Source organism: Ovis canadensis, chromosome 15 (assembly GCF_042477335.2).
Source record: "Ovis canadensis isolate MfBH-ARS-UI-01 breed Bighorn chromosome 15, ARS-UI_OviCan_v2, whole genome shotgun sequence".
In the NCBI taxonomy this organism is placed as follows: Eukaryota; Metazoa; Chordata; class Mammalia; order Artiodactyla; family Bovidae; genus Ovis; species Ovis canadensis.
The window spans coordinates 29919183-29937153 of record NC_091259.1 but is presented as its reverse complement, the minus strand read 5'-3'; the positions used below and the strand labels follow the sequence as shown (position 1 = coordinate 29937153).

Genomic DNA, 17971 nt, shown 5'->3' with positions numbered 1-17971 from the left:
GGAGGCTATTCTGCTTAACTAGATGAGAGGTGACAAGGAAGTGAACTCAGCTGCAAAGGATGAGTTTTTGCAGAAAAGGATCAGGCCAAAGTTTGCATCCCAGAAGCACACAATTTTCTCCAGTGGCCTTGATCAAGCTTTTAATATTTTCCTTTGCTCTATTAGAAATGCGGTGCTAGTCACTGTTACGGTTTGCTTTCTCTAGCTGGGCTGTTCCGTGACCAGAAGCTTTCACACGTTGAGCAGCACTTGCCAGAGAGACAGGACTCTAAGCTTATCCCATTGTACGGCCTATCTCTCCTGTTGGTCCCTGGTGCCACTTCATTTAACATCGAGCACATGTCCAGTGGAGCTGGAGGAAAGGAGAAGACCCCTGGAGAATGCCTTCAGAGGTTTTTGATTTCCCATAAGTTGTACTCATTTCCCTAAACTGGCAGTCTTTTCATGACCATGTGCTGAGAAAAAAAAGAAATCTGTTGGTTACAGATTTCTTGAAGATATGCAAAGCATAATGGAAGTTTATTTGAAAGTATGCGAAGTATAATGGAAAGAACAGGAGGTCAGAAGACATGTGCATTCAGTCCTGGTTACTTGCTGTTGTTCCTGTCTGTTCCCACACTTCCATATCAGTAAAACAGAGATAATATTTTATATATTTTATGGGAATGTTAGAAGGATTAAAGGAGAGCTGAAATACGAAAGTGTTTTTAAATTCTAAAGCGTTATATAAATATCAGGCCTTCCTGTTAATTAGCAGGCTGTCTGAAGCTCCAAAGTTATGTTGATTTTCTTTACATTTCTCTTGCTCAGCCATTCCTAGTATGTACTGACCCAACTGCAAAAACAGCAGGATCTTCCAGTGCCCTTTGCCACAGCAGTGTGTAACTGTCAGCACTGTGACATCTGATGTTGCTGACTTTGGGCCAGTTAAATTGGGCTGTACTGTGGGAGGCGGTGTGCCTCAGAGATACCCCTCTGAGGTGGTGCATGAGATGCCCTTGAGAACTCGACCCTGGGATGTCTTTGAGCCTCTCAAATGGGGCTATTACATTCCCTCTGTCTTCATGAAACAATGGTTTCTGTACTTTAGCAGTTTACGTAACAGGGAAGAGAATGGCACTATCCACATGTAATAGTCCCTCATGTCTTAGACCCTAGATCAGGTGGGCTGCAGGCCTAGCTGTTATCGAGCTCTTCCTGAGGAAGGGTTTTCATAAGCCTGTGACATACCACCACATGATCTTTTTAGAAATGTAAGCAGGTTAGTTTCTCAAATGTTTAGGTCCCTGAAATTTGTTATTTTTAATTTTTTAAAAAAGGCGTCTGTTTTTGGCTGCGCTGGGTCTTTGTTGCTGTGAGGGCTTTGCTCTAGTTGCAGCGAGTGGGGGCCACTCTCTAGCTGCAGTGTGCAGGCTTTTCAGTGTAGCGGCTTCCCCTGTGGAGCACAGGCTCCCGGGCGCACAGGCCTGGGCAGCTGCGGCATGTGGGCTCAGTAGTTGCAGCTCCCAGGCTCTAGAGCACAGGCTCAGTAGTGGTGGCACGTGGAACTTAGCTGCTCTGTGGCGTGTGGGACCTTCCCAGACCAGGGATCAAACCCATGTCTCCTGCACTGGCAAGCAGATTCTTTACCATTGAGCCACCAGGGAAGCCCAAGCCCCTGAAGTAGGAATCTGCTTTCTTTAGAGTTCGCTTTGAGATCATTTTTTTTCCCTTCCTTTATCCATCTCTCTATCTTTCTAGCCATCTGACATCCATTTAATCAGCAGGTATTTTTGAACACTGTCAGGAACTGTGATGGATCTTAAGTGTATATGACGGTGAACACAAACTCTCTGTCCTCTTGAGCCCTACAGTATAATGGGGAGGCTAGCATTAAACAAATAACCATCTAGATCAGTCTAGAATTACAGCCCTGTTAGGTACTTTAAGAGAAAAGTACAGGGTGCTCAGAGAGAAGGAGACGCCCTGGAGTCTGCTTTTATGTCGTGAAGCCAGCTGGTTAAGCAGGTTTGGAAATCAGAAAATATTTATTGAGAAGCTATAATGTTCTTGTCACAGCACTAGATTATTTAGGGGTTATGAAAGAAGCAGTTAGACACAGATTTTTACCTTTGAATAATTTACAACTTTTGTAGTTCCTTTTGTAAAATTTTGTAGGGATTCCCTAGTGACTCAGATGGTGAAAAACCAAGAGTCTCCCTGCAATGTGGGAGACCCGAGTTCAATCCCTGGGTCAGGAAGATTCCCCTGGAGAAGGAAATGGCAACCCACTCCAGTATTTTTGCCTGGAAAATCCCATGGACAGAGGAGCCTGGGGGGCTTATAGTCCATGGGGTTGCAAAGAGTCGGACACAACTGAGGGACTTCACTTTCACTGTTTGTAGTTACACGTAAACACCTTGAAAATAGTACTAAGACCGTGTGAAAGTGTTAGTCGCTCAGTGGTGTCTGGCTGTTTGTGATGCCATGGACTGTAGCCCCCCAGGCTCCTCTGTCTATGGGATTCTCCAGGCAAGAATCCTGGAGTGGGTAGCCATTCCCTTCTCCAGGGGATCTTCCTGACCCAAAGATTGAACCTGGGTCTCCTGCACTGCAGGCAGATTATTTACCATCTGAGCTACTAGAGAAGACATTAAGACCATAGAAGGTGCCGGGTGGTGTGCTAAAACTCCAGAGAAAGGAGAGCTCTGTGGAGGTTAGAGTGTACTAGGAAGGTCTCCTGGAGAAGGTGGTGCTTAGCCCAAGTGTACAAGAAAAAGGATTTGTATTCGTGGTAAAGAGGGCAGAATCGTATCTGTAATTCAAGGAGAAGGAATCATGAACACAAGTGGGAAAAGTAAAAGAAGGCCTGTTTAATGAGGGGACCCGAGGGTCCATAGAGGAAAGCCTAATTTACCTCTTTGGTTTAAATTTGCTTTTAGTTGGAGTGATCTGTAATATAGTATCCAAATGAGAACACTTTTGAAAGTAAAAGGGACCCTGCCCTGGGCGAGTTGAGATAGGTGGCCATCCTGTTGTAATGTGCCTGGAGTACGAGAGCTTATCCCAGAAAGCAGGACTGGAGAGCGGCGCATGGTTATGGTCAGTCCACGTTTACCATCGGGTCTGCCCATCGGTTACTTATTTAATTTTCAGACGTTCCTTGGTGCCGTAGCCTGGATTGGGCCTTAGCTGTCTGAAAGGAAAGCGGTGAGGCTAGTTTGAAGAAAGACCAGCACATAGAAAAATCATACTCTTGAGTGTGTGCCAGGGGAGACTCCACCCCAGGGGAAGCAACCTAAAATTATTAGGACAGTACTGTGTCTGGTGCGAATCCAGGAATTCTAAATGTCTGTGAATATGTGAAGAGGCGTGTTTTCTGCTGAAATTGTTGGAAGATAAGCCGAGTTTCCTGTCGGACTGTTGGAGAAGGAATCACAAAGAGGGCTGAACATTGTAAACCTGTCTGGGAGAATGGCCACCCAGATGCCCACCTGTGCTCTTCCTGTTAGACTTTTTTGCTTTATCAGAGGACTGGAGAGGCCAGACCACATTAGTTGGAGAGAAGATCTAGACGTAAGATTTTTATTTAATTTTTAAATTTTACTTGGAGCATAATGACTTTAGAGTATTGGGATGGTTTCTGCCATATAGCAGTATGAATTAGTCATAGGTATACCTGTGTCCCCTCCATCAGGCACAAGATCTTGATAACCATTTTCTAGTCTCCTCCCGCACATGACTGGTACCAGAGCAGCAACTTCCTCTCCCTAAGTTTGCTGTGTCTGTGTCTGGCTAATATTATTAGCATTTATCAAACTTCCAAGATACGGGGGCTAAAACTCGTTGACATATCACTTTTTAAACCAGACACATTTGTCACCCTACGGACATCTCATATTACATACTTTCTAAAATAAGCGGATTTTTTTGTTTTCTTTCTTTCTTTGAAGCATGATATAACGGCTACTTGTATAAAATAGTTGGACAAGTGGGTGGATGTAACGGTTACTCTGAGATTCCCCAGAGAGGAGTGAAGGGAGACTGTTGCAGTAACTCAGCTGGATTGTGGGTTCCTTTCTAAGGATGGAGAGAGTGTTTGGCTGAGGGAGTCTGGTGGGGAATGCCTCTCCAGGATGTTGGAGTTGGCCTGCTGAGCAGCAGAGCCTGTTTGTAGCTTTAGAAACAAGTCGGGAGGCCCTGCCCACTTCTTTGCAGCCACTTTCCACCCACTTTTTCCTCCTTCATTGTAGGTCCCTTCTGTTTTACTGTCTTTGCCTTCACCTTTGATTTTTGGATTGTGATATGTTATTCGTCTCCATTTTGGAACCCATTAGCCTCATCCAACTGAATTTTAGGCTTGCCTGACGATGGATGTGAGATAATTTGGGGACACTTAGTAGGGCAGGATTTCAAAGCCTGCCCAATGTATAATTACAAGTAGATGCAAGCGAAGAGTTAGAACATAACATCTTCAGCGGGTGTGGTAGGCGAGGGGCCTTTACTCGTCAGCGGATTTCTGTAGGGCCGGAGGGGGGTTGTGGTGATTGCATATAATACTTGTGTTCTTTCAGTGTCCAGCACAGGATCCTCATGGAGGCTTTCTGCTGAGACTGTTACTTTCCTTTAAGCATCCAGGAAGTGAACCCAGCAGCTATGAGGCCATGGTGCTAAATCCAGTTCGTTTCTGGGTCATTGTCTCGTGGATAGCAGCCATCATGTCCCAACTCTAACCCCAGCACAAGCAGAACTGTTTGTTTCCGAAAGATAAGAAGACCATTGGAAAATCACTGTAAAGTGAACACTAATTGTAAACTCTTGTCCCAGTTATTGCTGCATCCCAAACTTAGTGGTATTAAAAGGCAACAGTAATTTATTATTGTTTTATCTCACGGTTCTGGGGACTCACTGGGCCATTCTCCAGCTTCTCGGGGTTCTTATGCATTGCCCATCAGATGGTGGTTGGCACTGGGGCATTCCAAAGGCTTTGCGTGTGTGTGTGCTTATTAAGTTGCTTCAGTCGTGTCCAACTCTGTGTGACCCTATGGACTGCAGCCTGCCAGGCTACTCTGTTCATGGGATTCTCCAGGCAAGAATACTGGAGTGGGTTGTCATGCCTTCCTCTAGGGGATCTTCCCAACCCAGGGATCAAACTTACGTCTCTTAAGTCTCTTTCATTGGCAGGCGGGTTCTTTACCACTAGCACCACCTGGGAAGCCCCTTAAGGGCTTTCCCACACATCTGACAGTGAATGCTGGCTACTGGTTAGCTCTCAGCTGGGACACTTGGCCAAAACACCTAACGTGGCTTCTCCATGTGGCCTGTGCTTCCTCATAGCATGGTGGCTGGCTTCCAGGAGCTAGAATCTCAAGAGTGGTGTAGCTTTTATGACCTAGCCTTGTAATTCACACAGTGTCATTCCCACCTCATTGTTTTCATTGAAAGCAAGCCAGTCTAATAGCCCATGGTCAAGGGGAGAGGAATTAGATCTCCCCTGTTGATGGAAAGATTGTCAAAGAATTTATGGACATGTTTTTAAAACATCACTGCTCTTTTGATGCTGTTCTTCATCCAAATCAGACAATTTGGGGGGGGGGGGGAAACCTTTTTTGAAGGCGATTTCTTGCAGAAGAGACATATGGCACCCAAAATAGTCCAGCAGGCTGTTCCCATCTGCAGCTTCTTGCTACCCAGGTGGAAAGGGAGGCTGCACCCCCTGGCAGAGTTTGGCTCCAGGCCAGTGGTTGAACATGCTTCACATGGTGTTCAGATCCTTTCAGTGGAATTGGGTCTCCCTCCTAACCCGTGATTGAAGTGCTCTTGTCTGTTCCCTGCACGTCAGTCACAGCGTTGCCTTCAGCTCCTTTGTCTTTGCTAAGAATACTGAGAAACTGTAAGGGAAAAGCCGTCAGAGTTCTCATACTTTTGTCATTCCTTATCCTCATTGTTCTCTTACGCTTTCCCTTTCTTTACCAGTCTGGGTAGGGGGTCCCTGTTTCCTTCTCCCCAGATGGTTTCCTTAGACCCTTCCCCTGGCAGCACTACTACCTCAGGCTAGATTTGGCTTCAGAACACACTCTGTTTTGCCCATTGTATTATTTGACTGCTTAATCATTGTGTGCTAACACTTGCAAGGAGAATAAACCCTTTTCTTTTTTTCCCAAAGCTCAGAGGGTCTAGTTTGCCTTGTTGTGAAGTTAGTTCTCTGGAGACAGACTGTCTGAGCCTCAGGTCCATGATGCAAGAGCCTCTCAGGCTTGACGAATGCATATATACAGTGTCTTAGAACCCCACCACTTTCTGCTAGCTTCGGCCAAGGAACTGGCATCATCAGAGACATGTATTCTCAGTTTCTTGAGAGTTAGAACATCTCTTGTTGACTCTCACAACTCCTAGCACATATTAGGGTCTTAGAAAATATTTATCAATTATTTGATGTTGCATAAAGGGAAAAGATGGAATAAGAATTTCTTCAGAAGCTTCTCATGCCCTTGTGTGTGCTTGTGACCTTAGTCACTCAGTCATTTCCGACTCTTGCGACCCCATGGACTGTACCCTGCCAGGCTCCTCTGTCCGTGGGATTCTCCCGGCAAGAATACTGGAGTGGGTTGCCAATTCCTTCTCCATCTCATGCCCTTATTTGGTAAAATAAAGATCGCTGAGGAGCTGATTGGCTTCTATTTCCTGTCTGCTGGAGTGCTCCTTCTTAAGACCCAGGCTCTACCCCTTAAGAAAATCCACAGACTGTGTGCAGAGAGGAGCCCACACGAAGGAGGCCTGAAGCCTGTAGCACTAGCTGAACTTGCAGGCCACGGCCGGCCATGAGCATTCCAGCCAAAGCCCGGTGAAACAGAAAGCCCATCAGTTAGCCACGGATTTGAGAGAAATAATAGATGGCTTTTTTTTTTTTAAGCTAAAAAAAAAAAAAAAATTGTTGAGTTATTTCAGAGTATACTCATTATTTCCCCTCTGTAAAACTTGCCAGAACCGTCAGCCTGCTGTGGCCTCCAGTGGCACTTACTGTTTGTCACAGAGAAGTAGCTCAGATGAGGGTCCAGAGAGTAGGGGCAAACCCCTTCCTGAACACCGTTCAGTGTCTTCTCTGCAGGAATATGGATGGAGCACGTGGTACCTTAACATCTCAGGAGCTATCAGATGGGAAAGGGCCACTCATGAGCTTTTCTCCAGCAAACTTAGTGGGACTGAAGGTCAGAAAATGACCGCTTGCTTAATACCAATTCTTTCTCAATCCCCTCATGCTGAATATTGGTGAAAGGTGACTGGTCAAGAGGTTATACTGTCCAGAGGTTATACTGATTGGCCAAGGCCGCATATCAGTGAAGTGATCCACCCCGTACACGTGTCTCGCAGTGACGTGATTCCTGTTTGTGCCTCAGCAAACTTCCAAGTCGTTACACAGTATGGATTTGGAGGTCGCTGCTGAAGCGTCAAAACCGTGAATGTGTTCACTGAATGTTCAGGGTCTGTGGACATGCCCTCTGAAAACAGAGTCATTCTGGTCACTTGCGTGATAACGATTTAGCAAATTTTGTGTAAACTGAAACCCAGAGAGGTTTCTTGACCTTTTGCATGAATATTCTCTTTGCTAGGTAAGAAATGGCAGGGCGCAAGTAGTTCTGTGTTTCTGGGGTACAAAATGAGAGGCTGGAGCGGGTAACAAACGAGGCCGTAAAGGAAGTAGGAACCAGAAGATGGTATGAAACGGCATATCGTAATGGATTTGAGCGCTTCTCTCCTCTTCATCAGAGTCTTGCGCATTCTCCATGGTCTCGTCTCTCGTCTCTCCTCTTCCTGTTCCTTCAGTCACTGTCAGTTCCCCAGCTATTATTTTACTGACATTTAGGCCATTTGTGTTGTACAGTTTGTGTCCTACAGGTATTTCTCATCTAGTTTATACCATATTTTGTTTTATAAACCCTGGATATGTGAAGCCTCCTTCCCCCCCGAAAAAAGATTAAAACTTTTTAGGAAAGAAAAGAATGCCCTCTTTGTTGATGGCACTAACATCCCACCACAGCTTCCCATTCCCCATGTGCGCTCCAAAGACTCCCACTTTGCTCCACCCTGTCCAGTGGCTTTAGGGCTGAATTCTTTCAGAAGAGAAGAGGAAGAGCTTCACATTATTTTTTTCTTAATATATATACATATTTTATTGACGTATAGTTGACTTAACAGTGTTTCAGGTACACAGCAAGGTGATTCAGTTATACAGATACACATATATTATTTTTGAAATTATTTTCCATTATAGCTTATTACAAGATAGTGACTGTAGTTCCCTGTGCGATACAGTTAACCTTTGTTGCTTGTTGCATATCTATTTTTTTAAAAGTAGAAGTCTTGCATTCTATTCATACTAAGTCAAGCCAGTGGAATCAAAATGTCATAAATTGTTTAATTAGGCAAAAATTCTCAAGTTTTCTAAAATATATATATTATACATTCTCTTTATATATATACGTATACAAAAGCTTTTCTACAACACTTGGTAAAGGCTTGAGAAAGAACCTCAAAAAAGAAAAGGAGAGATGGAGAAATTGGAAAATATAAACTAAATAAGATGAGAGCACTGACTATGAAATGGAAAAAGTGAGACAAACTGGATAAAAGTAAAAGATCATCAGATAGTCCAGTTGCTTTTAAACATGGCTGCTCATTAGAAACATATCTGGAGCTTTGGAGGAAAAAAGCAGTACCCGGGCATTTTTATTTTTCAAAAAACTCCAAGATAATGCTGATACACATCTGGATTTTGAAAAGTGATTACAGGTTTTCTATTAAATGGCAGTTTGGGTAATATAGAATTCTGTTATTTTTCTGTTGACCAATCATGACACAGTGGTATTAAGTGAGAAATAGTTACATAATCACAATAGTAAAGGATGTTTATCAGTTTTTTCACAATCAATAGCCAGACAAAAAATAAAAGAATTATATTTACAAGCCGTAATGGGAACATAATTAACCTAACAATATAGAAAAATTACATACAGTTTGGGAGGGGGGTCAAGCAGAGTGATGTGGGAAATGGAAGTGCATACATGCACACGTTTTCGAATGCCCAGCCAGCCCATGTCTTTTGGTTGGGGCATTTAATCCATTTACATTTGAGGTAATTATCGATATATATGATCCTTTTATCACTTTCTTATTTGTTTTGGGTTTATCTTCTGTAGGGCTTTTCCTTCTCGTTTCCTGCCTTAAGACGTTCTTTTAGGATTTGTGGTAAAGCTGGTTTAGTGGTGCTGAATTCTCTTAACTTTTGATTGCTGGAAAGCTTTTGATTTCTCCATCAAATGTGAAGGACAGTCTTGCTAGGTACAGTATTCTTGGTTGTAGGTTCTTCCCTTTCACCACTTTAAATATACCATGCCATTCCCTTCTGGCTTGTAGAGTGTTTCTATTGAGAAATCAGCTGATAGCCTGATGGGAGTTCCCTTGTAAGCTATTTGTTGTTTTTACCTTGTTGCTTTTAATATTTTATCTCTGTCTTTAATTTTTGTCAGTTTGATTACTATGTGTCTCGATGTGTTCCTCCTTGGGTTTATCCTTCCTGGGACTCTGTGCTTCTTGGACTTTCCCATGTTCAGGAAGTTGTTCAGCTGTTACTTCTGCAAATATTTTCTCAGGTCCTTTCTCTCTCTCTTTTCCTTCTGGGACCCCTATAATGCAAATGTTGAATGTGTTTAATGCTATCCCAGAGGTCTCTTAAACTGTCTTCATTTCTTTCCATTCTTGTTTCTATATTCAGTTCTGTGGCAATGATTTCCACCATTCCGTCCTCCAGGTCATTTATCCGTCCTTCTGCCTCAGTTATTCTGCTGTTGATTCTTTCTAGTGCATTATTCATCTCTGTTTGTTTGTTCTTTAGTTCTTCCAGGTCTTTGGTAAACATTTCTTGCGTCTTCTCAATCTTCGCCTCCACTCTTTTCCCAAGATCCTGGATCATCTTCAGTATCATTATTCTAAATTCTTTTTCTGGAAAGTTGCCTATCTCCACTTCATTTAGTTGTTTTTCTGGGATTTTATCTTGTCCCTTCTTCTGGGACATGACTTTATGCTTTTGCACTGTGATTATTGTTGTTCAAGCACTCAGTCATGTCCGACTCTTTGCGACCCCATGGATTACAGCATGCCAGGCTTCCTTCTCCTTCACCATCTCTTGTAGCTTGCTCAAACTCACATCCATCGACTCAGTGATGCCATCCAACCATCTCATCCTCCGTCATCCCCTTCTCCTCCTGCCTTCAATCTTTCCCAGCATCAGAGTCTTTTCTAATGAGTCAGTTCTTCACATCAGGTGGCCAAAGTATTGGAGCTTCATTGTGATTAACTTTCTGTAATAAGATTTTTGTTTTAGCTGCTGTGAGACTGGGCTTCTTGCTTCTTCTGTCTGCCTTCTGATGGCTGAGGCTGAGAGGCTTGGTGGGCAGGGCCTTGCTCAGTAAAGCTCTAATCTATTTATCTGCTGATGTCTGGGGTTGCACTCCCTCCCTGGTAGTTGTTTGGCCTGAGGCAACCCAGCCCTGGGGTCTGTGGGCTCTATGGTCAGGTTAATGGCAACCTCCAAGAGGGCTAACACCAAGGGGTCCTTCTAGGACTGCTGTTGCCAGTGCCCCCCCCCGTCCCTGTGGTGAGCCCCTGCCAATCCATGCCTGCACAGGATGCCCTCCAACACTAGTAGGTAGTTTTGTTCAGTCTCCTGTGGGGTCAGTGCTCCTTTCCTCTGGGACTTGGTGCATGCCAGATTTTATCTGTGCCCTGTAAGCCTGAAGTCTGATTTCCCCAGTCCTGTGAAAGTCCTATAATCAAGTCCTGCTGGCCTTCAAGGTCAGATTCCCTGGGGATTCCCAGTCCCTTTGTCAGATCCCCAGGCTGGGAAGACTGACATGAGATTCAGAACCTTCACAGCGTGGGAGAGCTTCTTTGGTATTTATTGTTCTCCAATTTGTGGGTCACCAATCCAGTTTTATTGTGATTGTGCCCCTCCTACCATCTCTCTGCAGCTTCTTTGTCTTTCATAGTGGGGTATCTTTTTTTGTTGGGTTCCAGCATCCTCCTGTCAATGGTTGTTCAACAGCTAGTTGTGATTTTGGTTGTGATTTTGAAAGGCTCTCGCAGGAGTTGAACACATGTCCTCCTTGGCCATCTTGAAACGGAAGCCTACTGTGCCTATTCTAAAAGCTGCAATACAACAGTTGGTCAGAGTAAGTTCTGTCTGCAAGGGCCTGGCATTCCAGGGGAACATTAACGTATATGTTTCTCTACTTTGGAAAAGAGATAAGTGTTACCTCTGTCTTATCATGGGGTACTGTCTCTCACCCCATTTTCTGTTAAAGAATATTAAAGATCAGCCACATTTTTGCTGCATTATCAGCCTTCTTATCAGCCAAGCAGTTCTTAAACTGCTTGATATGAGACTCAGGACCGACCATGGCTAAGAGTTAAGTCTTGAGGGAATTGTGAGATTCTCTTCAGAATGAAAGACTTCTCTGAAAGGCCAGCTCTGTTCTGACGGTTGTGGAAGTCTGTCACTGAACTAAGTGCAGGAGAACAAGAGACAGAGACAGAAGCAAAAAGAGAAGGAACTAGCTTGGAAAAAGAAAGAGAACTGGCAGGGAGCCCAGACTGCAGGCTCACGGGAATAAGCAATGTCTTGATGGATGGGTGGATGAATGGATGGAGAGACAGACAAAAATCATGGAGACAGCCTGAGTACTTAAGATGTTTTCTCTTTAAAATTAAAAATTGACCCAGCATTTGCGTCGTGCCTGTTGAACTGGTGACGTCAGGGACTGGCAGGCAGTCTTCCACGGACGTCAGCAAGAGCAGATTGAAATCGCCACAGCAGAGTGCCCCTCAGCCCTGATAAATAGGGCTGATAATTGAATTAGAAAACATTCTGAGGTGCCGGCTCATTATGCTCTTCAGGCGGTTGTCTTGTCCATGTCCGTTTCATCCTTGAATTGCTTGAGTGCCTTTCTCACTGGGAGGGGAAGTGCTTCAGTGTCCATTTTGCGCCTCCCTAATTTATGCTGCCTGTGCTTCCTAGAGCAGTACTTTGGCATTTCACGTTATTACAGACACTGTTACATGAGTTTTGATCAGGATTAGTCTGGTCCTAACTTGTGATTCAGTCAGATCTTTGTTTCCATGTGTGTGAACGTATGCGTATGCGTGTTATTCCAATGCTCAACTGCTCTCTTCTTTCACAGAGACAAATGACCAATTTGTTCTTCCAGCAACCGTATAATGATTTGAACAGTCCCGGTTGTGCTTGATTTAGTAAAGCTACAGATGAGAAAGAAATTAATCTAGAAGAGCAGCCATAGTATTAGAAGGGAAGAATTCAAGCCAACTTGCTCTTTTGGTTAAAAAGAAAAAACAAAAACACAGAGTCTTCCCCATCCCAGCACAGAAGTGTTTGTGTTGATTGTTTATTCATTTCATCCACTGGAAGAAATTAGTGGTTTAGATGTTGAAGATAGATCATTTAAAATCATAAGCAAAATCTGCAGGAGAAAGGAAGAGTCATCTTCTAACGAGGATTTTTCCATTACCAAATTTGGATGATAAATTTTTCTTAACTTTTCCTGATATTTAGTTCTCACCTTTAATATAGCTTTGTGTTCAGGCCTAACTAGAAATGCCTCCATGCTTCCTGAGCACATTATCTAGAATCTGATGCCAAATTTTTTATGCTTGCACACAGAGGAAGCATGGGAGAATCCCAGTTCTTCTTGGCTCTCTTGATGTATCTGCGTCAGATACCTGCTTGTCCCTAGCAAGATGGTTCTTCCAAACCACACATTCAGTGGGACTTTGAAATCATAGTAGGAAAGAACTGGTCATTTTGAGAAACTTGAAAGGAGCCTGGTGTGGGGAGAGTGTAGTGGGCAAGGAAGGAAATGGTACAAGGTGAAGAGAGACAGGTTAGCGAGGGCTTGATCTCCTACAGCTTTCTAGATCATTACGGAGTCTGGATTTTATTCAAGCCATTTTCCAATTGGTGCTGAGTAGACAGAGAATTTAATCTGAGATGCCTATAGATTTGGTTATGGATGGGCAAGTTGTTTTTTTTTTTTTTTGCTTAGTATACCTTGAAATGTTGAATGGGTCAGATAAAATAATGTATAATAAATGCTTCTTCCACACTTATGCACCCCTCAGTGTTGATCCTCTCTTCTGAGTATGTGTATTATCACTTTGAACTTCTGTATTAGCTATTTAGTATTTAGTGTGTGCCATATTACAGTTGGGCTTCCCTGGTGGCTCAGATGGTAAAGAACCTGCCTGCAATGCAGGAGACTCAGGTTCAATCCGTGGGTCAGGAAGATCCCTGGAGAAGAGAATGGCTACCCTCTCCAATATTCTTGCCTGGAGGATTCCACGGACAGAGAAGCCTGGCGGGGTCGCAAAGAGTTGGACACAACTGATCAACTAACACAGAGACATATTATAGTTATATATCACTCATAATCTGTTTCTTCCAACTGTAGATTATTAGCTCTGTGAGAACAGATGCTTTTGTGTCTTCAGGGCCAGCACACAAAGCCCTACACGTAACAAGCACACAGGGTTTTTGTGTTTGTCCATTTTAAGGATTTGAGGTTTCCTCTATTTAAAACGTCTCAGTTCAGTTCAGTCACTCAGTCGTGTCCGACTCTTTGTAAGCCCCATGGACTGCAGCATGCCAGGCTTCCCTGTGCTTCAACATCTCCCTGAAGTTGCTCAAACTCATGACCGTTGAGTCGGTGATGCCATCCAACCATCTCATCCTCTGTCGTCCCCTTCTCTTCCTGCCATCAATCTTTCCCAGCATCAGGGTCTTTTCTAATGAGTCAGCTCTTCGTATCAGGTGGCCAAAGTATTGGAGCTTAGCGTCAGCATCCGTGCTTCCAATGAATATTCAGGGTTGATTTCCTTTAGGATTGACTGGTTTGATCTCCTTGCAGCTGTCTAGTTTGTCATAGCTTTAAAAATTATTACAAGTAAAATATCTCACCTACTTTTGCTTACGTTTTAATTTTTCTGTTGTAACAAATGGTAAAGTAGGTTGTTTTTAAAAAAAGCATTATGGTGCAAAGTACAAAATGAAAATCATGTGCTGTGTCACAGAGACAGCATAATTTCTGTTTTATTGGTATTGTTTAACCTGCCTCTCCAAGTGGTTCTTGCAGGTTTCCCCTTTTATTGGCAGTATCAGGTTCCTCCTTCCTCCCCAGGGTTTGATACTGTCAGCCTTCTCAGCTTTTGCAAACCTGATTATTGAAAAATTATATCTAGATTTATGTTTCCCTGATTACTAGTAAAATTGAACATCATTTCATATGGTTATTGCAGTCCTGTAAGCAAGAATACTGGAGTGGGTTGCCATTCCCTCCTCCAGGGATCTTCCTGACCCAGAGATAGAACCTGTGTGTCTTGTGTCTCCTGCATGGGCAGGTGGATTCTTTAATGCTGCGCCACCCAGGAAGCCCCAGTACCTGTTACTTGCTCAGTCGTGTCCAACTCTGTGACCCCCATGGACTGTAGCCCACCAGGCTCCCCTGTGCATGGAATTCTCCAGGCAAGAATACTGGAATGGGTTACCATTCCCTTCTCCAGGGGATCTTCTTGACCCAGGGATCAAACCTGGGTCTCCTGCATTACAGGCAGACTCTTTACCATCTGAACCACCAGGGAATCCCAGCCCATATATATATATATATATAATTTATATATTCTAGATACCCTTCCTTTGTTATATATATGGCAAATATTTTGTCCCCGTCTCCATTATTCTTTTACGTTTGTTTCAGCTTGCCTTTTGCATTCAGCAGTAATGCGTAGCGACCCTACTTCTATTTTAGGGAGGTCAGTATTTTCTATGATAACATGTCCCATGTATCACCCTGGATGGTTTTCTGAAATGATCTCTTTTAGAATTCCTTGGCATGACCAAGGAGTTAATAGCATAGAAATAGTCATCACCACATACTGTCTTGTCTTCACCATGTACTGTCATGGCCTGTAAAAGGGCCTATAACCCCTTTTGTTTTCATATTTTTTTAATTATTTTATAAATAACATAAAAGTAGTAATGAAAGGATAGTTTTAAAAAACATCATTTGAAATTTTTGTAAGAATTTGAATGTAGCAACCCCAATCTTTATTCCATGTTTTCCTGCTTTTGAATATATATACCTGAAATAGGCTTCTCTGATGGCTCAGGAAAAAAAGGGTAAAGAGTCTGCCTGCAATGCAGGAGACCCAGGTTCCATCCCTGGATCAGGAAGATCCCCGGAGAAGGGAATGGCAACCCACTCCAGTACTCTTACCTGGAAAATTTCATGGACAGAGGAGACTGGTGGGGGTCGCAAAGAGTCAGACACGACTGAGCACACTCACATATGTATGTGCACACACACGCGCGCTCACACACAGATGCACACAAACGCATACACGCTGTCATCATTGGAGTCTTGAGTGCTGCTGCCTCCTCATTCATCTTCTGATTTGTCTAATTGTGAAGTGTCTTCCTCTGTTGATTTTCTTCTCATTGGCATTATGGACAGAAAATTTTTAAATTCTGAACTCAGCTGTGCTCAATTAAAGCTAAATGCAGGCTGCAAAGATAGTGTCACAGATCTTTTGTACCTTATTGAAAGATGATGCATACTTTGAACAATGCAGTGAAAAAAATGGAAGGATAATGTAATTATATCATTTTTGCATAATCCTTTTTGAGGATGTCATCATTCTTTTTCTTATCGTTTGTCTGTCTTTTTTTTTTTTTTTAAGTATAGTTGTAAATAATCCAAAATGTAGAGGGGGAAAAAAGACCACTAAGATTCTTTAATATAGTTCAAATTTATAAAAGGTTGTAATGGACCCATATGGTAGTTACATGATAGAATGAGTTTTATTCTATTTTTGAAAATAAGTATAATTTTCCTTTCTTCTTTGGAAGACTCCAAGAAGAATAAAATTACAAAATAATGATCCTTCCAAGTAGTAAGGAATCGTTCCAAAAAGAAAGTAAAAAAAGTAAAATTGGGCCCAGTGGACCTAATGTTGCACCAAGGAATGAGTTGACTGGAAACGTGCTGACTATGTTAGTGAAGCTTTTAGCATGGAGTCACCTGCAATGGAAATGATGCTTAATTCAGTTTAGCCTTTCTTCACTACACTGAGGCCTGCGGGAGTTTGTTCCAGCTTACAGCTTTCTGTCCTGACCTTCCCCTTATCTATGCAGCGTGGACAGAAAGAAGAAAAATTAACTTCTTTTTGACTGAGGTAGGTGCTTCCTCCTGTTCGTTTCTTTGCAGAGGCCCAGCTTTATCTCGCGTGTCTCTCTGCTAAGCCTCTTTTCTCTATCAAAGCCCTTGAGCTGTTAGCTGTTGAAGTGAAGTGAATCTCTGTTGAGCACAGCGCACGGCCAGCATCCAGTTGGGAAGGATCTCTAAGAGGTGTGTATGCCAAGCACGGTATCATTGTGTGCAGGCATTGCGGGAGTCTGCCAAACTCAGAAGTAGGCTGCCAGTACAAATGCCACGTTGACATGACATTTACAAGTTGAGAGTCTGGAAGAGGACTGGCAGTGGAGCACCCTTCAGCTACCTCGTTTAGGTTGGCAGTTTCTGGGCCAGCTTTTGGGTTTTTGACTCAGAAATCATAGTCAAGAAGTAATACCGCATATAGAATTTAAAACTATCACTGCCACTTTTTCTAGGAAGTGATGAATCTTGTTAGCCTGTTTCCTGGGATGCAGGATAAACCAGAGTGGTAAGAGTGCAGAGTCTGGAATCAAATCTGAATGTGAATGAGGGCTTTATCACTTGCTGTGTGACCCTGCTCAAGCTACTTAATCTATGTGTCTCACTTTCTCATCTGTAAAATAGAAGTAATATCACTTTCCACATAGGTTTGTTGGATGGATTAAATAGTATCTTAAAAAGTGTAAGCATTTTCCCCAGGGCTTGTTCAATGCTAGGTATTCAATAAATGTGAGATATTTTTCATATTCTTTAGAAATTAGTGAGCCATTCAGGGTTTTAGCTATTCCTACCTATATTTCAGTATAAAGAGGAAAGACTGGACTCTTGTCTTTGACTTGAGAATCGCCAGAACAGTATGGACAGGAAGCCAAGGACATGGTTTTTTCTTCACCTCTCTAGGAAAACTTAGAGCTGGAGGCAGGATCATTTGAACATTTGGCATCTCTGCAGTCTCTGGGGTACACAAACTCTTGAGGTGTTAAGAATGTATTTCCGTAATAACATCTTTTTGATTGAATTAGAACTTTTCAATGGCAAATTCTAACACAGACCTAGAGCTGTTCTGCAGGATATCCTGTGGCATATTAGCAAGACTACCAAGACTGTTGTTTGGGTTCAGGCAAGAAGGTACTTGGTCTTTTTCTCTTTTGGTTGTGCTGGGTCTTCATTGTGGCGCATGGGCTTAGTTACTCCTAGACATGTGGGACCTTAGTTCCCTGAGCAGGGCTTGAACCCATGTCCCCTGCAACAGAAGGTGGGTTCTTCACCACTGGACCACCAGGGAAGTCCTAGTACTTGGTTTTGATTAAGTCTTTTATCAAGATCTAGTAACATACAGCTTATATAAAATATAATCCTCACCATAGCATTTTATTCATTTCCTTTCATCAGTACCATGAGTAAATTCTCTCAAATGATGCGATTCTATCTTTTTTCTCTCTTGTCTTTCAGGTCTTCAAAGCTGTTGCGGGCATTCTACATTCCCTTCCTGTCAGATCAGTTTACAGTGTATGCAAACTACACCATCCTCAAACCCCGGAGAGCAAAGCAAACCAGGAAGAAAAGCGGAGGTTAGCACCATGCCTGTGTTCCCAGAGGACTTGCATCCTGTTCACTGGTGATTCCACTGACAGGACACCCTCCAAGCCACCGCTTGTTCCGTGTGTAATAAAGGCCGTGTGACACGAATGCTGGAGTCTGGGTGCTTTGGG

General features: G+C 43.1%; 1 protein-coding gene and 1 long non-coding RNA gene across 3 annotated transcripts in view; one reads left to right on the top strand and one right to left on the bottom strand.

Annotated features, from left to right (window-relative positions):
• Nucleotides 1–17971, top strand: part of ALG9 (ALG9 alpha-1,2-mannosyltransferase) — a 109322-nt gene that overhangs the window by 87826 nt on the left and 3525 nt on the right. For both annotated transcript variants that reach the window (XM_069554992.1, XM_069554993.1), the window contains exon 15: nt 17712–17830. In XM_069554992.1, the coding sequence (XP_069411093.1) occupies nt 17712–17830 (119 nt within the window). The remainder of the gene's footprint in view (nt 1–17711; nt 17831–17971) is intronic.
• LOC138421158 (uncharacterized) lies at nt 3537–7147 on the bottom strand. Its single transcript, XR_011249420.1, has 2 exons — nt 7001–7147; nt 3537–5870 (listed from the first exon to the last, which is right to left on the bottom strand). It is a non-coding gene; the product is annotated as an uncharacterized lncRNA (long non-coding RNA).